Raw genomic sequence first — 24639 nt, 5'->3', positions numbered from 1 at the left:
TATTCATGGACTGGATGATTACGAGTGGGCGAAGCGTCGTCTGTCCGTCCGTCCATCTAGTGAACACTCAAGTACTGCCATCTCGCATCTTTTCATCATATATTCCTCAATCATCATGTAGAAGTACCGCCATCCAGCAGACATTCCAAGGACCAAACGAGAGTTGGCTACATACGACTACGACTACTACTATACATACACTGTGGACCCACAACATGACAAACTTCGCCTCTGAAAAAAAAAAAACAAAAAAAAAAACGCGATAGGTTTTGTCAGGAGGCACCGAGTCCCCTTGCCTCTGCTGAAAACACGGAGGAAGGAAAAGTGGCTGAAAAGGAGGCTCTAGTCCACCTTGTGGCCAGAGCCCTTGCGTTTAAAGGTAAAGATACCTGATAGATTGTAAATGAAGAAAGCGAAAATTTGAAGGGTTCATTTTTCTTTGTTAGACGCCATGCAATATTAATGATAGCTAGCAGAGTAATTTATGCCAAGGGAAGTAAAGGACATGTAATTGTAAACATAATGCAAATGTGAAGAAATAAAAGTGAACGGAAAAGTAATTTTCTGCGGGCGGGATTGCCGCAAAAACCGAACCTACGACAGTCGAATAACGCGTCCGATCCCATGCTAACTGAGCTACCGCGGCAGCCATGCCCCCGTCAACTCCGTTAGTCGCCATGATCACAAGTGAGGAACACAGTTTTTCTGCCTGTTGGCGTCACGTAGAACGTGGTTTCCATCGGTGGGCGCGGCCTAGAAGCAACGGCGAGGATAGTTGTTTACGGACGCCCGCCGTTTTACCTCGAGCTTCGCAAAGGAAACGCTCTTGCTATGGGAAACCTAGTTAAATTGACAAAGAACCACCACCCCTTTACAAAGGGGACGTTCACAACATCCATATACCAAAAGGTACACACTATACCAAGGTGGCATGTTGTGGGCGTGCCTCAGAGGCGACCGTACACGCCTGTGGCGCTTGTGGTGTGCGCGCTGATTTACAAAATTCGCGCGCTGCGAACGCGCGTAGAACCGCTTTTTTCTGTCGTAGAGCCGAGACGGATCGCTGGCCGGAGAGGCGACTTGTCGCATATCATGTGCGGCCAATCCGCGAAGTCCGGCTGCGCTAGCCGGCCGGCCGGCCTTGTTCGAGGTTTCTCTTTACTTTTGACCCGAGGGCATCTTCTTTTTTATCTGCAATGATTCTGAGACGTGTAGTTTCTCAGTCTGCAGTGCGCCGTGAAGCTGTGTGGTCGACACGTTGGCTCTCGAAAATGGTAAGCTTCACTGCAAGGAAAGTCCTAGTCAGGTTTGATTATTCCATTGTAATTTTTGTAGCGTGCAAATTTAACCGAGGTGCGTGCTTTATAAGCAGCAAAAGATGCACGACGTTAGTTAGTAGGAAAAGTCGATCAACAAGTGGTTGGGCCTCGCTCCGCAAGCGCCATTCAGACGATGCCTACCCGGCGTGTACGCATTGCCGACAGGTGTAGATTTGTGGTAACTGAACGGATTAATTATCGGGTTTACTTTCAATAACGCCGTTGAACACAAAAATATAGCAGAGCTCTGTGGTAAAAGGAAAGGCTCACTTGGGTACCTAAGCGTGCGTCTGGTATTTTTACTGCCGACTTTTATTGCCTTCGGGGGTCAATTAGCCCCTGATGCAACTTGAGACGACAGCAGGAGACGTGACACTTGCGCATCGTGACGGCGCGAAAGATAAAACAATGACCGTTAGAGACGGGACATGTAGCATCCGCACAGTATGATTTGCAGTACTTTCCTTTTCCTATGTTCGACTGTGCGCGCAAAAAGCAGACTTAGTCGATGAATCCCGTTTCATTGGAAAAATAAACGGTGGCTGCAATTCGTAGTTTTACGCTTCAGTTATGAGAAATGAATGTGTTTTTTGCGCCTTGATCTTTTTTAAATGTGTGCTGTATCGGGAAAACGGACTAAAGAGCTACAGTGTATTATGTTTGCCCTCTAGTTTATCTGACAGCGAAGCAGGCTCTGCGGATTTGAAACCAGTAGGTCTGATAGCCAGTGATAGTACCATTAGCACAGCGTATCTCGCTGTTCCTATGTGGGTTAGCGAGCAGCTCTCGAGGCCAGAACGAATACACCCTTCGTGAAAGACAGGCTATCCTGTGATATGTTCGCGGGCAGAGATATGTCGGAAGTGATGTCGGAAGATATGTCGGAAAGGTATGTCAGAAAGTCGAAAAGTGATTCCCTGAGCTCTGTTGAGCCTAGCATTAGGAAAGGGAAAATACCTGTGACTGAGCTTGTAGCTGGACGTAATCTTATAAAACGTTGTCTAAGGATCCTTCCTGAGGTCAATGTTCCCCCTAGACGCTTCACCAGAACATTTCCTCCTACTTTGCAAGTATAAGTGAGGTGTGACACTATTGCATCGTGTTCTACAAAAATTATTTCGATATATTCAGCCCTGCCCGATCCCTGACGGGACAGAGCGAATGTTTTTTAATAGCCTCGTGCCATGTAAAAGTCGCAGTAGTAGCATCGCTAAAGTGCCTTTTCTGCCAATGGATCTCCTGTAATTGGGCTGTTACTTCTTAAAAGCTGTGTGCTTGAAGGTTCGAAACATTTTCAGAGCACATTTATTATCTCGGTAATGTATGGGCTTCATAATGACGAGTTCAATTCAGTGCATTCGATTATGCTGCTCACTCACTTGCATAGTATGGTTGAGCTTTGTTACTGCATTGCCTGAAATCTTGGTAGAGAACAACTAGTGTTGGAACTCCACAGCCACTGAAGAGAGGGGAGTATTAATCTCTCATGTTGATATATGTACACACATAACATTAAAATACACACATGAACTAACATATAGTATGGTTGTACACCACCCACTGAAGCAATTTTCTGGCTGCACCACTGTCTACAGATGTTGAATACAAACAGCTAAAAGAGAATGGCAAAAAACAAATGGATGATGATCGTTGGCTGTTACCTTCTGCCCCTTGCAATCTTCCAAGGCGTCTAAGAGGGCAAAGCTTACCGATGAGGAGAGGAAGACCAGCCTGGAGCCCCTGTTCACTGCTGGGTGGACACAGGTCAAGGACCGTGATGCAATATACAAGGAATTCCTATTTAAAAATTTCAACCAGGTAAGCCATGGGTTTTGCAACACATGGCCGACACAAAATTACTGCGTTGGTGCACAGTTGTAGTACAGATAGCTCCATTGAATCTCTTTTTGTCTAGCAGAACATATGTACTGGTCATTGCTTATTGTAAGCAGTAACTCCTGACATTCATCTTACCATGGATTATCCTGTCACTAGCCTGAGAATGCTCTGTACAGGGGCTGTAAGTATTAAAATATGATGCGTGAATTGCCGTTGAGAGAACAAAGCAAATTTGTTCAGGTGTTATTGCGGATAAATTGTTGGCGAAATAGTTACGCCTCTCACTCTCTAGAGGCACCATGGCGCTCATACGCCTTACTGCATAACATGATACACAATCTGACTGATACTCAAAATGGCATGTCATCTTTTTCAGTCGTTTGGCTTCATGACACGCATAGCGATGCAAGCTGAAAAAATGGATCACCACCCCGAGTGGTTCAATGTCTACAACAAGGTTCAGATCACCCTCAGCACCCACGATGTCGGTGGACTCTCTAGCAATGACGTTAAGCTTGCCAACTTCATCGAAGCAGCTGCCAAAAGTGTAACTGCTTAGGTCTTGCCAAGGATCTCGCAAATTTCGTGTAGTGAAATCGCTATGCATGAAATAACAATTGCCTGTTTTCACAATTTTTTTCTCAATAAAGTGGCAACGTACTCGTGATGAAATGTTCTCATTCGTATGAATACTTGTGCATTTGCATGTTATGCATCAAAAGTTAATAAACTAAAATATCTAAATTTATGGACTAACACCAAGCACTGTGTGACCATGGCTAGTAGAACATGGTTTCATTTGTGCACATACTAGTACAGACTACAAATCTAAATACTACTAGGCCATAGAAATGAGCATTCAACCTTTTCTGCAACCTTGCTGAACGTTCTCATGGGACCAATTGCTCGTGAGTAAGCATTAAAGCATTACACAGCGTACTGTTCTCCCTAAATGTGTAGATTACACAGGTGAAGTTCTGTAACATAATGTAGTTTGCTTATAAAAGGAAGATGCCTTTTTCTGTGCAATGAACTTTAATTTTAGGAATTAACTTTGAGGGTCGCGGCACCTGAAACTTTGCATGCTGTTCTAGCTCTGTGTAAAATGTCATGATCCAAAGTTATCATGATGGACCGACACATACTCTTTTCATCCTCTGCTTTATTCCCAGAACAACTGTGCATATTTGTCTGGCATATAGCAAGCGGGGAAGCAAAAACTGAAGTAAAAATGTGAAGGTTAGGAGGAGAGCAAAGAAAAGAACATCTTTGTGAAAAAGAATTTCTCAAGAGTTGGCTAGATTTGAACCAGCATACCCATGATCGATCCAAAGCCAAGCATCCTAAACACTCCGCTATCCAGCATGCTGACAGAACATAGCACAGCCTTGTACATACAGTCTTGTGTAGCAAGGGAAGTGAAGATAAGAAGGAGGGAAGGGTATACCATAGCATAGCATATAATGAAAGAAAGAAGTGCAGAAAGAATGAATCAAAGAAAAAGATGAAGAAAGGAAGCAAGTGTGAAATAGCTGCAGAATGAGAGAAAGTGAATTAAAGAAATTGAGAAAAAAAAATGGAGGAGCAAGCGAGAAATAGAGAGAGATAGAAGAAAAAAGGCATTTTTTTCTTACACTTTTACTTACACCGCATCAGCTGCAATGCCAAAATGAAATTACTTCATTTTAATTTGCTCCAAAAGTCACTTCCCCTAGCAACCACTGAGGCATACATAAATATCTTTTACAATGGATGCTAAGCCGAAAGTGTGCAACACATGTTCGCTATTAATTTGGCTATCTGGGCAAATATACGTACATACATTGCATGTGCATGCCTTGCTGGTACCTTCCACTTTTTCACCCCACAAAAGCCCCTGGTTGGATTAGAACCAATGTAAATCTTCACAGGGTGCACAAAATATGAAAATGGCATGCTTTTCCCCTCCCCCAATTGCCCTCCTACTTTTAAACTCGTTATATCGCTTTTTTGCCCTCCTAAATTTTCCTGACCTGTTTTGCATTCACCTTGGAAGGCATCCATAATTAGGAAGCCTTGTTACGCATAACTGGGGAGACAAATATGACTGCTAATTCCCTTAGCATGCTAACCGAGGCAAAACTTCACACTGGTCAGATTGGTTTAGCACTAGACCATGTACTTTTAAATATTGACGCATTAATATGTATTAGAAGTGTAAAAGCATGAGAACTGTTGTTTATTTATATAAAAAAATGCTTCTTACACTGCGAAATTTCATTACAGTAGGCAGAACCATTAGTCAAACTCACTCATAGGTCTGTTTAGAGACATACGAGATCGATTAGAGACCTATGAGATGAGACGTAGGAGATTGATTCGCAAATCTGAATTTGAGTGAGCATGTGTGAGGAATATCTTGGCAAGTTTGAGTCTGAGCAAGTCTGCTTGAGCAAAATTGTAGCATGTCCGAGCGAGGAAAATTCTGGCGAGTCAGAGTTAACCCTTGGGGCAAAATAGATTTAACGAGTCTCAGTAAGCTTCACATTTTTTGCCAATCTATGGTTTTATCTTTTCGACCGCAAAATCACTGTCGGTCTTATACTCCTGTGTATTAACACATACTTTTATGCACTACCACTCAATCGTCAGCTCAGTATTTATTAATCGGAGGCATAAGTTGTGGAGGTGCCTAGACGTCCCCCCACGAACTCTTTCACAAGTAGTTATTGATAAAAATATCTCGTGCAAGTCATCTCTGTCAATAAAAATGCCCTTGCTCAATCGCAAGCTCTGACAACTCGTAAGTGAAGTTACAAGATCAAAAGACTGCAAGTAGAGCACCAGTTATGCGAGATATTGGTGCTAAAGAGCATTCACGCTAAGTGGAAAAGGCTACTGGCTGCTACCACACTAACTAATGGGTTCACTCAGACGAGTTTGCACAAAGTGGCGGGTCTCATACCCCTGTTACACGGCCACCACCAAACTCTGTAAAACTCCGTCGACGTAAAGCTCCGCTAGGTAGTTCGACAGAGATGGAGCTGTATCAGTGTCACACGGCAATGACTAGGTTGCAATAGTTGCCGCGAGGGCACTCAGCCGGCACTGTTTGAGTTTCACAGAGGTACCCCAATTTCATCTCTAGGTGCTTTTTTGTGAATCTTCGTTTTGCGGTTTTTACGAAAACACAATGTTAAGTATGTCTGAAGGCAACATAGCATTAAAAATTATTTCAAATGGAAACACATTCGCTAATTGTAGAAATGCTGGCAGCGACACTGGCCACCTTGTGCCTAACGCTATGGTTGTTTACAATTGCGATGTGCTCGGCGATTAGTTGGTTTTGTAGCCTGTGCACCTAAGTTCTTGTTTTTCCTTCCCTCCTGAGCGCATCCCATGTCACCCTTGAATGAGGTCTGGTCCCATTAATCATTCCTGCAGTCGTCGAAGCAGGTGACAATGATGCAGCGCTGTCAGGCATTCCTCTCCCGGGCCCACGCAAACATGGCGACGACAAGAACCGCACGCATGGACGATGCCCTCTACACCGCGCCAAAGAAACACACGTTATAAATGAGTACTGCAACAAAAGAACGTTTAATATTGCCAAAATGTAGTTATTGTTGTCACTGCGGCAATTTAGTGCTCTAATTTTTTTCTGACCTGCCGATACTGGGAACGAGAGTACTTCGTTCCGCTACAAAAGGAGATCGTTGAACGTCCTTTGCGAAATGCTCCGTTTACCTTTGTTTGTGTAAGGGTTGCCGTGAGACACGGACCGCATCCCCCTTGTCGTAAGGACGAAGGAGCTAAGTGGTGTTCGCGAGTGCCCGTGTGACAAGGGTATTAGTGAGCCCGGGTGAGTAAAATTAGCGAGTCTGAGTGAATGCAGTTAAAAAAATTTTGGTCAATCAGAGTCCAAATAAGCCCAAAGGGCAAAATGACCTTTACGAGTAAGCCTGAGCGAGCTCCACATTTTTCGTCATCGACCTATGGCCAAAACTGAGTAAAATACAGCGGTTGCATCACCAATGTTACTAAAAGATTGAGTCAGACAGTTCTACATTAAGGCAACACCAAAGGCATAAGCATCAACAGCCTTTAATACAAATAAATGGTAGGGTTACACCAAACAGTGCACAGTACACATTACAAAATAACTTGCTTAACACCACCGGAACGCCACATAACGTAGCAGGACAATTACAAATACGTACTAGAATTTTTTTATATATATTACTTGGCCTAGAAGCTTAAATAATGACACTAACAGAACAGAGGACAGCTTCCCTGACGGCATTTGTGGCCCACCGCTGCAAGACTCGAACGAGAACACCTTAAAAGAAAGGCAATGACTTTTACAATCTAGGCAAAAGGTGTCATTTGTTGATCCCTTATTTTGGCCAGTAGAACAGCAACAAAAGAAAAAGGCAGTAAAACACATTTGAATTTTTTCACACTAAATGACACAAAATGGCTTCCTAAGGAAAACTTAAAGTATATAAGGTATGAAAATGCAAGTAACAAAACAATGTTAGAACACACTTTTGTAACGTACGCAAAGTCTTTCAAGAAACTATGATTTGCACAATTAACGTTGGCAGTCTGAATGCTTGTGTAAACTCAATATGTGGTGACATAACCTGTTCCTTTAGTACACTTTAGTAGTCTCGATGATTGATGGTTCTCGCAAAATGAAGAAACGACTTGCAACAGTCAGCTGCACACTCGCACCACAGGCAGCAGCTACCACACAGGGACGCACTACATTAAATCTCGTGTTTGCTTCTCAGCTGATGTAGTTTGGTATCAAATACTGTATGCATTGTTCACTGGGATGTTTATGCCATTGTACAAGACTAAAATTGTGCACGAAACCTGCACAATGAAATGAATACCGGGAATGGAGGGAAGGAGATGACAATGATCGAGGTCCCGCCACAGTGGATAAGAGTGTGAAATGAGAGCACACCAGAGTAAAAGCAGCTTCAAGAGCACTTTGTAAAGAATCACAAAATTCCTGCATCACAATAGCATCATCCGCTGAAGACGCCGACAGACGTCCCACGCCAGAGAGGTAGCCTTAAAGCTGTCGTCAAAAGCTTAAATCTCTAAGTTTGCATTGCAAAAAGTCGTTTTAAGTTGCATCACCACGTTGTATACAAGAAGGTGCTTTGCGCACGTGGTTCAGATACATTTGTGCGCTTCTTGTACTACTACTGGTCACATGCGAACCAGGTGCAAAAGCAAATATCACACGGGCAACAAGAACACAAAGAATGCGTTGATCAGCCAAGCACCAGGCGCAGTGCAGGTGACAGCCCCCAAAAGAGTTCCAGATTGTCCCCTAATCGGTCTTTAAAGACAGGCAATTCAGGCTCATATCGTTAACAGACTCTCACATTCTCAACATGGCAGGAGGTTCTTTTACTAGACAGCACCAATCTGGATCTAAGCATGACAAATATTTCTGGCACCTTTCCAGTAGACTTTCGCTTAAAGCATACGACACCTTCAGCAGCAGCTGGTATGAGCCCCCAGCTGCAGGCAACAAACACGAACATGGTAAAGGCCAATCACACTACACTACGTATAGGCACAACTCTGCACCATTTGGAGGACCTTGACCCAAATTACGAGTGGGAAATATTGACCAACATCACTTCTACAGCATTTCTGCTAAATCTCGGACACTGGTTAAGTCATTTCACACTGAATGCCGGACAACTGTCAAGCCGCAAACATTAAGTACACCAGCTCCTTGGTTCCATATCCTCAAGGAATGCGCATAGAAGTTAAATAGCAAGGGAACTGAATATTCTGAACATTCACGTACGAGGTCAAGACTGGGGGAAAAAAGACACGGCTACTTGTCAGTTATTAAATAAAAATGTACGGTACTACTTCGGCGTACAGGTGATACCATGAAATAAAAACATTGAAAACAATTTTTACTGCAAACACTGACTGTAATGGTCTTAATTAAAAGAAAAGCACCATTTAAAATATATCACCAGGCTACACGACCATGAGACTGCAAGGTGCAGTATGTGCCTAAAAGCACAGATATTCGTTACACCTGATCGAGAACACGAGACCATTACAGTGTCAGGGTCTACAGTGTAAATGGCTTGTCTAATTTTGATTTGAACTCGAACAAAGGGCAACAGTAAAACGAAACAACACAACTTTGAAATCAGATATAGAGCAGCTTTCTTTCCACTGCCCCAAATGCCTCCTGGGAGGAGAAAGACAAAGCGGGATGGGAACGCCGAGAGTGCCTTGCATCAGCCATAACTAAACACTTGTGTGTCCCGAGCCAAGAGCCCAAAAAATTGCTCGTGCAGAGCTCTAAAAACACGATGGCATTTAAAAGATGGAGGGACTGGTGCCGTCAAGCCTTCACGAGTGCCTTGTTGACCCAATGGTACTTGTCAGGCTTCTGGCCCGGAGTCGTGGATGGGGGAAGGCCAGCCGACAGGTTCCACAGGGTGCCGCCGCGCGACAGGAACTGTGGTGAGCTGAAGGGCGTGGGACCTTTGAGGGGTGCCGCACCCCAGGGTGAAGCCCTGCCACTGCCGACACCTCGCTTCCTCCCGGAGCCCATCTCTGGCAGGGACTGTAACAGATGCACCAAGCAGCTTTCAATTGACCACAGAATGATCTTGCACAAAGACATGCCGCACATTTGAGGGAAAGAAACAAGAAGCTTTATACTACACAAGAAATTTCCAGGTTAAAGAAGTACTGCTATACCCATCACGATAATTGTTGGGGTTTTACATTACAAAACCACGTTGTGATTATAAGAGACATAATAGCCGAAGGCACAGGATATTTTTACCACCACAGGTTCTTTAACGTGCATGCACATCTAAGCGCACGGTCCTTTGGCATTCCGCCTCCAACTAAGAGTGGCCGCAGTGGCTGGAATTGGATCCTATGACCTTCAAGTCAGCTGTCAAACACCATAACTAGTAGACATCATGGCGTGTTGCCTATATGCAGGAAATGCAAGGACACGGGGGAATACCACTTCACTTGTGTGGTGTAGAAGATGCGTTGACCTTATTTTGTTCAGTGAAACTGAATAGGAATGCCCTTTGCAGGGTTAGTTGGTTCCGTGAAGTTTTACAGCAGCCGTGGTGCAGCAGAGGGTGAGCAATAATGGGAGCAAGGTGAGTGCCTGGCCCTGTCAACCCTCGTCCTTTCGCTGCACCACAGCATTTATAACACATAAACAAACCAACCAGTTCTGCCTGGGAATTATGAATAAGCATTAATACAGCATTTATACATACTCGACGAGCAAGTCTAAAAATGGAATCTCTCTGTGGCCTAAAAAAGAAAGTGTGCCAATCCCAGAGATAGTGGAATACGTGATTACAAAAGTAAAGCAAGCTTTTCCCCGTGCCATTCCAGGACACCCCATTGCCAAGCATTGCCGTATATACCTGTTTTGGTCTGTCTCCAGAACGCTGCTCCAACTCGTCAATGTTAATTTGGTCCACGAAGTTCTCTTTCCTGCCTGCCTTGAATGATGCCAACACATAGTATACACCACGACGCTCCCCAAACCTATAGAAACAGCAGAAAGAAAACAGAACGGGCTCTAGTCATACAGTAAATATCAACATTAATGTTAATCCTACGTTTGTAAGAAAGGTCCGGCCATTGCAAATATCAAGTTACACTGCCAATTCAATCCATATCCTAAGCAAGGAGATACACTGCAAAAGCACCTTCAAAAAAGCATAGTCTGCTGCCAACAGAAATACTGCTGTGATGTAAGCAATTCAGGAGAGAATGCACAGTCACACTGAATATCATTAATAGCATTTGAAACCCTATATCTGAAGCGAAAATGAAGCAAATGTACTCATATGCACAGTGATATGAATATCAATGCATTTCCATGATTAGATATGATATACAGTCAAACCTCTTCATAACGAAATCGCCCCGGTAGAAATCGCCACGCAAGAAAGTTGAGTTTCTTCTTGCGAGAATTTCACGGTTGCAAAAATAGAGAAATGAATGCATCAGTTGCTTCGCGGAACCGAAGTTTACTTAAAGGAGCGCTGACATCAAATTTACTCATGTCAAGATTTTTGTGTCAACGAGTAGCTATCGACCCCCTAGTAGCGATTCGCGACCTAAAACGCATCTCTTGTGACGAATTAGTATCTGTAACGTTGATTAATACATTCGCTATCGAACGCGGTTCAAAATGGGTGGAAAGCACGCCAAATTGTAGTGCTGGCAGCGCTACCTCGCGGCCTGCGTTGAGGGCGCTGCATAGCTGATGCATCTTTCACAAAAAATGGTGACGTCACACTGGAGCGCACGTACAGTCAGTCCAGCTGTAGGTTCGTTTGATTCACCTGCACCAATTGGAACTGGTTCATGGCTGTGCACGCGAAGTGTCAGAAATTGTGCAGCGTGCGTTCAGCGGTGCAGGTACAACGCGACCCCCGAAACAAATGACGATGTGCCAACAAGGTGCACACCTTATTTCTGTTGGCCTAATTTGCACCGTTCAGCTAACACTGAACGGTGGCGAACCGCACATGCGGACAATTTATGAGGCGCAAACATCTTGGCAAAACACACAGTGTTAGTGGAGGCAGATACGGCGCATACGCCTAAGTGCTGCGTGGTCTGCTCAGTTGCATGCACGGCTGCACCAAGCCGACACCATCAGCGTAGGAAGTGCATGAAAATCATGAACCAGTGCTGCACCTCTTCTGCACCTTTTGAAACGAATGACAGGATTCAGAGGTCATCAATGCTGCACCACTGAAACGAATGGCAAAGTGCAGCACCCCGTGAACTGGTTCACGTGGTGCAGGCGAATCGAACGGACCTTATGTCTCTGAAGGCGTAGACATGTCTCTGTCGCCAACATCGTCATCCCCGCCGTCGTCTCGGTCAACATCGGCAAGTGATGATGACAGCGACCTGGAATTGGGTATCGCCGCGATTGGCGACGATCCTTGCTTGAAAGCTTCGTGTTAAATGCTATGTTTTATCAGTCCCGGCTGTACTGTCGGAGCTCAGGAACACCAACTACGCACTTCATGTTACGGACATTTGGCGAGTGAATCTCTCCTTTCAGCTGCAGCAGGGCACACGGTTGGAATAGCCCCGGCCTCGAGAAGAGGCCTCATACTGCCAGTGAAACCCAACTGGTTCGCCAGCACAGGATTTACCCTGTAGCAGCTCGCCGCAAAGTGAAGGGGGCAAATGAGGCGGTTGTTGACAGGCATCTAGTCCCTCTGTCTAACGGTGCGTACAAAGTCAACCTACTCGCTGCAGTGAGGTTCGTGGCTTGGAAAGGCATGAAACGCTACGCAATTTCCGTGCCTCGACGTGCAGGTTCTCACTACGCAGCGGTTCCCGGACATTCTGGCACGCATTGTCGCTCTGAATGATCGTACTCACACGCAGTGGAGCACAACGCAGATCAGTCGATGCAACACGAAACGCACGCACGCTTCAACACAGCAAGGAGAGCGAGCATGGCTGGGAGTTGGCGGACTCGGCTCCAAACACACCCAGAGATCGTCGTCATCGTTACTAGTGTATCGTTACTCAGGATGGTATTTGTGGAATGTATCACACCGAACACGTAGCACTAGTGTCGACGTCGCAGGGCAGTCTATTTTTCATTTTTTCTCCTTAGCTTTTCCACACTGTTTGACGTCGAAATAAGATAACTTCGAAGCGACAGACGCCATTCAAATTTGGCCACGAAGACCTATGCATACCAAGTGATTGAATGATGGGCACATCTCGATCTTGAAATTTGATGTCAGTGCTCTTTCAAAGGCGTTGTGTTGCTTTTCTTACTGTTGTTGTGAATATTATATTCTTTGCGCACACTTTCGATGATGATGTCTTTGCTGAACTCTTCATGCACAATCTAGACTCAGAACACCATATGCCAACATGACTGCCAACACATGTATGAAGCACTGTCCCTAGTGGAAAAAAAAAAAAAGCAGTCCTGTTGCTGTCATCATCATCCAACTAAATGTAAACAACAATAGACGCACAGATGCTTGTTGGCAGAAACTTGTATGCCTGATTTGTTCAATGAACGGTGCCACAATTATTTTTTTGGTTCGCGACTAGCACACAGGTTAAACAAAATGTTGCCCATCACTAGGTGAAACCTTTGTTATTGCGGATTCACCACCAAGGGAGGGGGTAAAATGCGCTGAACTGTATGGATGTTCCCCGAGAATGCCGAATTCTTCATTGCCACGAGAATTTATTTCTTGAGGGGTTCTACTCAACCATGTATTAATGACTTTGTAAGCACCTAAAGTACACCCTTGCAATTTAAAAATATGTTTAACGCAGGAATACTGACTGCACAACATGTCAGTGCCTGTCAGTGCCTCATAGGCACTGACATGCAAGCTCCGAGCGCTTATGATACCAGGAAGCCGGCCCAGAGAGCAGAGTTAAAGGAACGCTTTACCTCCAAGTCGCAAACTCAATACGTAAGGAGTTATCTTAAGCATATTATAAAGCGCGGCTGTATATATAGCTCGTCTGTCATTCTGCCTGAATTCACTGTAACCAGTCCTGATTTTCTATCGACACCTTATATTGTGCTGCATTACAAATCTTTTATTGGCATAGTGCCATTGTAAACCAGCAAATGCTTCTTTATGACAATGTTTTTTGTATTATAAACATAGTTTTTCATTAAGTGTCAAAAGTGTAGGAAGGCGGTGGTGCTTCTTGTTTGGAGAAATTTAACTGGTATACGTTACACATTCACATACACAAGCCCGCACAAGCATGCATGCAACACACGCAAACACACACATATATGCCCCATTAACATCCGTGCAGTGCCCTTAAAATGGCCGCTATTTGTATGCGGTATATCTCTCGTCCAACTATGTTAGACATGAAATATTCAGACCTCACTGTGTTAGGAATGTCAAATTTACATTCCATGTTTGTAAAGTGACACGCTATACTAAGCTCCGCCAATGGTAAACGCTCGGCACAGGGCTACCCCCCCCCCTTTTCTTTAAGGGGATGGGGTGCAAAACAACTTTGGTAATTTGTGGTCGCAGTGAATGCGTGTAAATATTTTAGTATCCCCTAAAAGGATAAAGGGACACAAACGGCAACTATTAAGTCAACATTGATTGTTGAAATAGTGATACAGAAACCTCCTAGTGTTTGTTACTTTTGTACCAAGAAAGGACTTAGGACTTATTTTGAAATAAAATTGTGTTTTAGTGTCCGCATCGGGTTCGCGCACTTCAATTTACCCGCCTCAATGGAACGTCTGATGTCACTGTTGCCATGCATAATGTTATCCGTCTTTAATTCGTGGTCGCCGACACTATAGTAGCAGCAGAGGGAAAGTAGCAGGAGCCACAGCAGCAACAATACCCATTAACAATTTTTAGCCATGACCTTCAATATTGCAAACGTGATTGGTTCAACTGGGCCCCGCTAGATGGCATGACCTGTCCAGTTTAACTACACGAAAATTGAATTTTTTTAACCACTCGTGCCATTTCCCATAGCAACGTCCGCCAGTTCTTTTTTCCATGAATTAAACAAAAACGAACAAGCAGCATTTTATTGCCTATCATAATGCAAGGAAGCTAGATCTATTACTAGTGATTAATTGTGGGCGTCCGTCTGACATCATCGGGATCATTTTGAGAATTTCCTACTGCGGCATATGTATTTTTGTGCATTTACCTTAATTTCTCTGCAAGTAGGGCACTGCTGTATTATTGTCGTTTTAGACGTCATACATTGAGCTTTCACTCTGACGTGAATTGTTATTCGACCTAAGTGTCCCTTTGAAGCATGAAAAAAAATTTCGGCGTGGAAGGGTGCGGATTACCTCCTCTCCCCCTGGCCCCCTCTACTTATGGCTTTCTGGTTCGGCGTGCTTGCTTTTGAGAGTTTTAATTTTTTTTTTTCAGCATGCAGTGTTCTGAACGTCCACTAAATCGGCTCAGTTACTCTGAATAAACTAGATGCCTAACCAACGCAAGAAGAAAGAATTAAAGCAGGAGAAATCAGAATAAGGCACGCCTTTTCTATTTCTTCTGGCAGTAGTCCGGCGTCTATTAATTCAAAGTAATGCACCAACTAGTACAGCAACGAGTTTGGCTCAATTACACTGAGAGTGGAGATCTTCAACATAACAATCAGCCCGTTTTAATTTTTTTTCTACATTTTGAATAGCTCTCTAAAGCAGCTTCGGCCACAAGAACTAATTCGCAGCATCTCTCAAGGGTATTTATCAAGCATCTATCAAAATGTGTTTATGTATAAATGAGTATTTTTATGATGCAGTAGAACTCAATTATGCCTAACTTCCAATAATTATGATTGTTTATCTCCGAAGTCATGTTCTCTTTAATAAACACATTACCAGCTGTTTTAGACCACGCTTATGCCGATGTTCACAGTACAAAAGTAATTTGAAGCACATATAACTTCAGGATAAGTGTGTAATAATGCTGGGACTAGAAAACCTCACTGTGCCCTTCCCCCCTTTCTAATGAGGTATTTCTTTCTCATAGCTTTCATACCTTAGTAACCATTTTAACCGTTAAGAAAATAAATAATTTTCTAGCTCTCATAAGGGCTTTCATGGAGCTGAAATTCGGTACTTTGGCATGTCATCCCTCAAGGTTTGTGACAGCATGTGCTAGACAGGACTGATGGGCAGGTACAACGAAAGCTGCATCAAAAAAAGTGCGCTGGAGGAGCCAAAGTGCACAGCAGTTTTTGCTCACGGCGTGCTGCGCTTTCAGTACTAATGAACTGCAACACCGCTGCTGCGGTTAACGTGGAGGACATCAGGCGTCGAGGTGTGTTCCCGCCACTCAACAGTTCTTGCATACTCTACTTGAGTGCTTAATTTCCTTTTCCCGCCAAAGGTGATTATTTTTTTTATGGCCGATTTCGAATCTGGCTATTCTGAAAAGCACCTAGTTGATGTGGGAAAAATATTTGTACCACGTACTCAGGCAAATCAACACAATAAAGTTTACTTCTGAACAATACATAGGAAACCAGCTACCTGTTGCTAGTAAAAATATAAACCTTGTATATAGAATAGTTGCAGACACCACACCTTTCTTCACTTGTGAAAGCTGCTTGGGCTATTTCACTTGGAGTGATTCAAGACTGTGTGGAAAATTTCAAAACACGAATTAACATAAAGCGGCCTCACGGGCAAGCACTTGTGATGTTCGGAGGAGCTGCACAGTTCATTATAATTGTCGTCTTCAGTTCTGGATACAACATAGACATCTCTACTCAAATCATCACTCGAAGATGATCAGAACGAAAAGCTTCTTTTTCTTTTTGATGGGTCAGATATTAATGGGTCGCCGCCACCATCTTTACATACAAAAACGGCACTCCTGTGGCAGGAGAAAATCATTGAGTAAATGCTGGGATCTAGAGGATGACACGCAATCTAAGCCGTAGACAAGCACTTCTCGTACTGAACACTACATGAGAGTACCTATAAGTTAATTTCCTTCTCCTCGACTAGCTTTAACACTTGCCAAGGAGGGAAGATGTCGAGGTTCGGAATGGGTGCCCCTCCATGACGAGTGCTCAGTGGCAGCACGAAGGAAGAGCCGTAGTTCGGTGAAGATACTTTAATGCAGCCTCAGGCGTCTGCCCAGGTCCAAGCCTGAACCTCTGCCCTCTTTTCACATTCACCCTCTTCTCAACCCTCGTTTGAACAAAACGTCTCCACACAAGCCAATCACACGTTCAGGCTTGCATCGTCACAACAAATTACAGAAACACTTTCAAAACAGGCACTGCATTGGTAAAAACCACGTTACCAAATACAAAACGCGAAGGGATAGGTTCTCCGCGTGTCACACTCCACATGCCAGGCCATCTATCAGCCGACCTTCGCGGGCAGCCGTTCTCACGCTCAAGCTCCATCAGCTCTCTCAACGTCGTTTTTTAGAAACCTCCTTAAGCGTGGTGAGTACACCATCAGGCTCTGTGCGTTGACCAGGTGTGCACGTGACAGCGAGGTGCCCCGCCATCCTAACAACACTCGGTAATGACATATAGTAGGGGAGGATAAGCTCGTCTCTGTGTCGCAACCATGTCTCGGTCAGCCCAGTGGTCGCGTCCCTGCGGCATTCTCAATGGCACACGTGCATACCAACAATGACTTAAACTCAGACGACCGCGCTTGACGTGATTCTTGCAAGACGCGCGTCCGAGTAAGCTTTCCCCTTCTAGTCCCAAACGGGGGCTACCTTGACAGCTCCACTCGTGAATCGTGTGAATGAAAGAGTCTCCTTTCTCTCTCGTGCGCGGGTTTTCTGCGTTTGCCTTCACGAAACAGATCGGTGTCGTTAGTTGACGGGTCAGGAACTCTGCGCTCTGCAGCAGCCGCATTAGTTGCGCTACACAACACGCCGCTAATGGTTGCCTTATACTAACTCTATACAACTAGAATATCTTCTGCTCGTCCAAAGCACTTTGGGGACGGTTTTGGCAGGACGAGCTCTGCTCGTCAAAAGAAAGCACTTAAGCGGTTTGAAGACTGGAGGATGGCAGAGTGGGTTAGGGAACGAAGACGGGTTGCAGATATTCTGGTTGACGTCTAGTGGAAGAAATGAACCTAGGCTGGCTACGTAATGCGCAGGGAAGACAACCGGTGGACAGCATAAGCAACAAAGTGTTTGCCATAGAATGGGAAATGCAGTCGAGGAAGGCAGAGAGTAAGATGATATGACAAAATTAAGAAGTTCACAGGAATAATATGAAAGCAGCTTGCACAGGTTATGGTAAACTGAAAACCATTAGAACTAAAACAGGCTGTAAATGATGATGACGATATACCATGTGGTCAATGCTTGCAGGATAGTATCAAAAACAAATCACAGGGATGTTCACAAAATGAAATGAATCTGATATAGCACCAATAAATCAATTTTCATTTCCACTGCCTTCATTTTGTGTCACATCTGCATAATATTGGCTTGTATGCCAACTTCAGAGCCCGCAAAAACTTAAATGGCCAGATTCATAGCAAAAAAATGTGGATAACTTGAGCCCACATACACTATAGTGGCCAGATTCATTGTGGCAAGATGTGGTTATCTTGAGCAGTTGCACATACCAGTTCTTGCAAGCTTTGCTGGCACATTTTATTCCATGAAAACTGTACAAGCGCACTAAAGTCTTGAGCTGTTTGCCATTACAAATAAGGCTTCAACATAATACCAGAGTTTTGCACATTTGAGAATGCATTCTCTCTGCAATTGCAAATCTAAAATTTCCATTTTAGGCTCTGCATCTTTTCTACAAAAATGCATACACTTAGCAGGAACTAAGCAATAACGATAGAATTGTTACTAATTTTATAATGCACTGACCGGCTTTACACTTACAATTTATTGTGCAGCAAGCACACTTAAAAAGACGAAAATACACGGATGAACGAATTTCCAAACGGTAACTTTTATGACGATAGTTAGCCCAAGCTGCCACACTTTTAGGTAACTTCCATCACATCGCTTTGTACCAAAGCCATTCCGGGCAAAACTTTCCCGAACGTTTTAAAGCTGAGAGTCCCGCCTCACCTGCAGCCAACTTCCTCGGGGTCCACCCACACTGTCAGCTCGGCAGGCAGGCAGAGGTCATCGTATCCGAGACCACAACGGCGCGATGCCTGCTCCAGCACAGGCTCTCGAGGCTCGTTCTCGTTGATTCGAATGCAACGGTACGCTTGACCCCGCGATGGCCGCTCGGGGAACCAGTGATCGCGGAACCTATCGGTGAGAACGCATCGCAGCCGCTCGCCCAAGACGTCCACCTGCGCCCGGTCCAGGCTCGAGTTCCTAGCGATGACGCGCACCAGAAAGGCTACCGCCGCGTCGATCTCGTCCTTCATCGCACGCTGACCGACTTCCTCCGCCAAGATGCGACGACGCAAAAGACATTTAACACACGCAGGGCAGGCAGCCTCCTGCGGGGATGTGCGCACACGACCTCGATGTGCGCGCGGGCAGCCTTTGGATCACCACCACCGACGCCTTCGACTGGGTCAGCGCACTGCGTGAGAAGGGGAAAGGGACATCAGCCCGCGGGCGGCCAACTCGATGGCCACAAAAAGAGCGCCTAAAAAACTCGGATTATAGCATCGGACACTTCTGCAACGCACAGGAAACGATGTGGTCACCGAAACGCACAAAGTATGAGCGTAGTAAAAAACGGGCCCATCTAAATCGACGCTTTGCGGTCGCTTCGCTAACAAAGCCGAGTGCCGTAAGGAGTTTCACACTTTCCTTTTAAGGGGATTGCAGAGTAGTTTCCTAGTGGATAAGCTTTACAGTCAATATATGCACGCTTAGTTACTCTAAACCATAAACAATTCGCTTCCTAAAACGAAAAATTGAGGCAAAATAAACTTGACAAAGGGAACGGCAGACTTACGGACAAACTCCCTCTCCCCAATCGACTTTCTTTTGCGGAATCGGAATGTACTACTCTTACGTAGCCGCAGTTGTCAAAACTAGGAATAACTTTTCAATCACATAAAAATCCAAATTTAGTGTATACTGTATTGTAGCAATTTTTTTTTGTATTTGGCTTACAGCTAGTTTGTGATCAGCAATAAAACAGCTATCTTTTTTTTTTTTTGCCCCGCTAGAGTACGTTGGCTTCGCTAGCGCACTTTTTATTGTTATGGCGCCGGGTAGCAAGATGAAGGAAAATGAAACCGATGAAGAATACTTGATTTCTATGGCACGAAGCTGCCAGAAAAGTGATCCGTATTTTACAAAGTCTTGGATGCTTACAGCGAAAACACTTTTTCCGGATAATTTCGGAATACAGGCAAGCGGAGCTGTTTCTTGCGTTTCATTGCAGCTTGAAGTGTGGACGGAGGGTGTAGCACAAGTCGATTAATTAATCTGCCTGCAACGTAAATATGCTCTGCGGCTTCTTTTGGATGCGGCCAATGATACCTTAAAGTTTGCGCAACTCGCCGCTAACCAAAATGCTAGAGTTTTATTCCCTTTTGTGCCTGTATGTGCTGTAAGTAGCGTTGACGCACTGGCGTCATATTTGAAAAGACGCGAAAGTGAAGCTTATTACTAGCTTGCACTGACTTTCTCAAAGAAAAAAAAAAACGAGACAGCCAGCGCTGAGCTGGCGCGTGCCGCCTCTTCGCGCGCACAGCAACTATATCGGCAATTCTTGACGTGTCGCTTAACGATAAAAAGTCTTTTGTACGCCGGGCATATTTAATAAAGTTTTTACTCACTAATTTTCTCACATTTAGAAATGAAAGACAGCCAGTGCGTGTACGTAACACCCGATGTCGCGTGGAACAAAGGTAGTGTGACGCGGAGCATGAATAAATTAGCCTAGGGCAGTAGTCAAGAAGATGTAGTTGCCGTGTACTCAAAGCAATTTCGGCTGCTCGAATAACAGCGCGTCATGCGTAAGAGAATACTTGAAGTCATACGTGCTTACAAAATCATATGCACGCACGAAATCTGGTTACACACTTTCATCCGCTTACCTCCATTTAAGATCTGCCGGTTTTCATTAAGGTTGTGCCATGCTTCTCCGTAACTCGGACACCTTAACATGCAGGATTCCTTACACCCGTTTCATTCTCGCACTGTTCTTGTGTTGTGATTTTTTAGTAATTACTGCAAAAAATGTGTATGACAAACTGCACAATATGAAAGTATGTGAGTTTGACCAACCCATTGGATTCTCTTGCGATTCCATTGAGAAATTTGTACTGTAAATTCAGTTCTTGCAGTAGAAAAAGTTTGAATGTCGACTGCATATTACACTTACACAGTCCTTTGTTCAGCGCGTTGTACGTTGCAGGCATAAAGATGTGGATGCATACTCCTATTTCTCATTAGTATGAATCACTCCAGAATCCTCTGATGGATAAACATAGTGCTATAGCACCTTAGATGCCTTGCAATATCTTGGGACCCAAAAAGGGACATCATACTAGCCTGCACATAAAGAGGAAACTCATGTGCAAATGAACACATGTGGAAAAGACAAATGAAATAAGAAGGAAGCAGACCCGTGAAGGGTCGCAGAGTGGAACACAGCACCTGCCTGCTTTTTCAGGAAAAGAAAAGAGAAATAGTGTTTGAAAGGGGGAAGAGAGGATGAATGGCAAAATATATATTGCAGAAACAAACAAAAAATAGTGCTCCACGATTGGGAGTACGAGGCCGTTTTTTGAAGGAAGGAAAGTTAGCAGGGCACAATGAGCCTGGCTTTGGGGAGAAGTGCACCCACTCGGGAACAGACAAAATTTGAGGGTCATACACGTTAGTCCAAGCACGCTATGTTTCTTTAGTGGCAATGCATGCAGCTCAACAAGTGTGGGGCACTGTTATGTCTACAAGTGTTTCACGGGAGCCACACGACTGACTGTCAACATGCTTTTATGAGTACTAGTACTCAGGAACCATTTATGAGCCAACCCTTGCAGCCCATAACAGGGCTGTAAAAATGCAGAGTTGAGCCACCCATGAGGGCAGCGAACAGTGCATTTGTTGTGCACTGGTTTTGGTGCTATTTCAAAAGAAAACAAGCTTGATCCAAACTCAAATAAAGATAGTGTGGGTCATAGCAAGGAGCTTGAACACTGCCCCTTGTGCCTCTCTCAAGCATGAATATGGTCTCATAGTTTAGCACTCAAGTTGTTGGTAAATGTGCTGTTTATAAAAATATATTTTCTAAATTTCATGCAAAGATAAATGGGCCTAGTTAACCTCTTCAGGGATAAATGTGAACAATGGAAAATACAATCATGCTCCAGTGAAGTATATGTTTGGTTTAGTGTTACGGAATGGGTGGCTCCATTCCATTCGAATTCCATTCTGGGAAATTAGAATTGGCTGCAATGACACTCCTCGGAATGAAAAAACTTTGCCCATTCCCACTCTAAAAATGGCTGGGCAGTTCAATTCTATTTATGCAAGTCTTCTACGTAGGAAAGGCATTTTGATATCTTTATTAAGTCAAGAATAAATGCCCTATAAAGCCGGTGTCATCAGATGCATTAGGGACTGCAAAAGTATGTAAAAACATGTTACTGCACTACCAAGGCGCCGATGTGTTTGGACAAGGGTGACAGTATTGCAGGGAGGGGTGGGGGGCAGTATGAGGTGAAACGACACGCAAGCTGGTATACGAAAGCTATCAGTAAACACGAGCATCACGTTAGCGTCCATACACAATACAACTTAGAGAAGTACTTTTTTGAATATGCGTCTGAGTCGCCGACGGGGACGACAGAAAAAAAAATGGCAAGGCATAAGGGGAGGGTGGGGTATGCTGCTGCCAAAGTTATGTATGACGGTATGTTTGCCTGGTGTTTTACACCAGGCAAACAAGCCAGTTAAATTTAAATCTTTCCCACTTCAACAATGTTTATAACGAACGACTGTTGGAATTCTTCGGAGCTCAAACTTGGAACATTGTGCCTCTAGAAATAAAAACTATGCATAACTTCAACCTTTCTTGCAAATGCTTTGTCTTGTCTAGTGAATTGTAATCACCTTTCATACATAGATTGTACATTGTTGAAAATTTCATATGTACAAAATCAATCATTTTTATGACCAATCATGCGCATTGCTAACTTCTATGTATCTTCTGTATTGGACCCACTACTAGCCACGTAGGCTATTGGCCCAACTATTATGTACGCATCTTTCATACACACACCCTAATAAACTCGATTTGATTTGAAACCAACGGCATAGAGGTGCAGTTATGCAAATAGAGACAAACTTTGAAGCAACACAGTCTATGTAGGGGCAAAATTGTAATAGGCACGTTCCTTATGGGTTCCTTATGACTACATGTTTTTAATCAGGCGAGCCATTTTAAGAATACTGCTTTATTGCAGAATTAAAGGCTTCGACTTACTAATGTTTCAAGTTTGTAGAACAGTGCGTAGACGAAGACGTTCCCTATTTTCGAAAGAAAGCTTGATCCCATATCCTTTCTATTCCGTGCAAAATTGGCTTGTGTTATTCCCATTCAGTTTTGGGGCTGCTAAAATGTGCAATGATTCTGGAGTCATTTCAATTCTGTAGTGGCAACGCTGGTTGCTTTCAGTTGCCTTGATGTAATTTCACTGAATGGGCATCCATCAAACCTGCTTGATTCATTTTTTAAAATTATAAGCATCTCACATCAAGCACTGTGACAGATCTTCATGTCATCTTGTGTTTGATTCTTTGTATCTTGTAGTATGAAGCCTATTGCTTGGCTTCAGACAGTGGAAATATCAAAGAAGCATCAGGCTACTTGGAAGAAATGTAAGTCTTATGTTCATCACTTTGTGGGACTGCTGTAATTTATTGCTGCATCTTTTTGAAGGATTGTGAAACAAAGGTTTTTCTTTTCAGTGAATGCTAATGTGTTCAGTATATTTTTATGGCTTTTACTGTGGAGTAACTGTGCACACTACATTTTATTAATGCTCAAATCCTCGAGTTGAGTGTGTTAGCATATTTTTAGTTATTGAGAGTCATAGGCTTGTTAAATTTATAAAATGCACACATTTGTTTTGCCAATATATAATTAATATTTATGACTGGTTAAATATGCTGTGCTATTAGCACATTTTTACCACAATTCTGGCTTTCATTTTTTTACCTCAGGTTCAGGAAGTTTCCGACAGAACATCGTCTCTGGGATGAAGTGTACAAGATAGCCAATGCCCTTCGAGCTGACACACTTGATCCAAAAATTGCCATCTTGAGAGGTATATATCCTTTACATGTACTGTTTTTTTTTCTTTGTTTTGAAATCATACAACACGTGCACATTTGTCTTCTCGCCTTTCTTTTTTGTCTGTCATGTGTGCGCAAGAATGTTTCCAAGAATGCACACTGTCAAGAGACTTTGTTGGCATAGACAAAATTGAAAAATGTGTCGGTAATAATGACCTATTGGTCCTTTGTGAGTTGTTGGTCACCTTAACTACTGCTCAGTTTTTTATAGTCTTTTTATAATTTTTATTTACATCCTTCTTCCTGCAAAACCTTGATGGATGTGATACAAGTGTACGGAAGACAGAGCTTAGTGGCTTATTGTCCACATTTCTTCAGTGTTGGTACCCCGAGAACCGTTGAAATCTATTCACTTCTAGAAATATAAAAAATTTTGTATTGGTGTCTGGTTAACACCTTATGTTTGCCTGGTTAGCATTTGACAAGAAATATTGACTTTCAATAACCTTGGGGATTATTCCACATGATGGAAGCCATAACTGGCGTGGCAGTGCTGTTCTATGCGCTCCTGCATGAAAGCTTGAAAGCTGGTAAAAAAAGCAAGCAAAGAAAGTGCTGCAGCGTTTTATTCTTTATAATATTACTTATTCACGGTTATTTTTATAAGCAGAATTCTGGGTTCCCAGCTGCCTAACAAATATGTGGCATTATTTGTAGAGTTT

At 43.7% G+C, this 24639-nt stretch overlaps 3 protein-coding genes across 8 annotated transcripts in view; 2 read left to right on the top strand and 1 right to left on the bottom strand.

Moving 5' to 3' along the window:
- Positions 1-1062: 1062 nt before the first annotated feature.
- Pcd (pterin-4a-carbinolamine dehydratase) lies at positions 1063-3830 on the top strand. The gene is made up of 3 exons (XM_037422493.2): positions 1063-1274; positions 3006-3137; positions 3535-3830. Exons 1-3 carry the CDS (start codon positions 1197-1199, stop codon positions 3715-3717), a joined length of 393 nt encoding a protein of 130 aa, XP_037278390.2. The 5' UTR covers positions 1063-1196; the 3' UTR covers positions 3718-3830.
- Positions 3831-9240: 5410 nt separating this feature from the next.
- On the bottom strand, positions 9241-19232 carry LOC119171683 (protein BTG1). Its single transcript, XM_037422491.2, has 3 exons — positions 18767-19232; positions 10595-10718; positions 9241-9759 (listed from the first exon to the last, which is right to left on the bottom strand). The coding sequence occupies exons 1-3, from the start codon at positions 19075-19077 to the stop codon at positions 9535-9537; spliced, it is 660 nt and encodes a 219-aa protein (XP_037278388.1). The 5' UTR covers positions 19078-19232; the 3' UTR covers positions 9241-9534.
- A 621-nt stretch (positions 19233-19853) lies between these two features.
- IntS10 (integrator complex subunit 10) overlaps positions 19854-24639 on the top strand; it is a 30934-nt gene continuing 26148 nt past the window's right edge. For all 6 annotated transcript variants that reach the window (XM_037422489.2, XM_037422487.2, XM_037422484.2 and 3 more), the window contains exons 1-3: positions 19854-20021; positions 23433-23500; positions 23846-23949. In XM_037422489.2, the coding sequence (XP_037278386.2) occupies positions 19872-20021; positions 23433-23500; positions 23846-23949 (322 nt within the window). In that variant the 5' untranslated portion in view covers positions 19854-19871. The remainder of the gene's footprint in view (positions 20022-23432; positions 23501-23845; positions 23950-24639) is intronic.

Source organism: Rhipicephalus microplus, chromosome 4 (assembly GCF_043290135.1).
Source record: "Rhipicephalus microplus isolate Deutch F79 chromosome 4, USDA_Rmic, whole genome shotgun sequence".
In the NCBI taxonomy this organism is placed as follows: domain Eukaryota; kingdom Metazoa; phylum Arthropoda; class Arachnida; order Ixodida; family Ixodidae; genus Rhipicephalus; species Rhipicephalus microplus.
The sequence above is the reverse complement of the archived record's forward strand: the minus strand, read 5'-3'. Positions and strand labels throughout refer to the sequence as shown.

What these genes read in the sequence shown, in the direction of transcription:
- Pcd (XM_037422493.2), top strand. Translation starts at nt 1,197, where the DNA reads ATGATTCTGAGACGTGTAGTTTCTCAGTCTGCAGTGCGCCGTGAAGCT. An exon ending in CACGTTGGCTCTCGAAAATG is followed by an intron (nt 1,275 to 3,005) that starts GTAAGCTTCACT and finishes CAATCTTCCAAG; the next exon opens with GCGTCTAAGAGGGCAAAGCT. An exon ending in TATTTAAAAATTTCAACCAG is followed by an intron (nt 3,138 to 3,534) that starts GTAAGCCATGGG and finishes CATCTTTTTCAG; the next exon opens with TCGTTTGGCTTCATGACACG.
- LOC119171683 (XM_037422491.2), bottom strand. Translation starts at nt 19,077, where the DNA reads ATGAAGGACGAGATCGACGCGGCGGTAGCCTTTCTGGTGCGCGTCATC. An exon ending in CCCGAGGAAGTTGGCTGCAG is followed by an intron (nt 10,719 to 18,766) that starts GTGAGGCGGGAC and finishes CTGTTTCTATAG; the next exon opens with GTTTGGGGAGCGTCGTGGTG. An exon ending in CTGGAGACAGACCAAAACAG is followed by an intron (nt 9,760 to 10,594) that starts GTATATACGGCA and finishes CATCTGTTACAG; the next exon opens with TCCCTGCCAGAGATGGGCTC.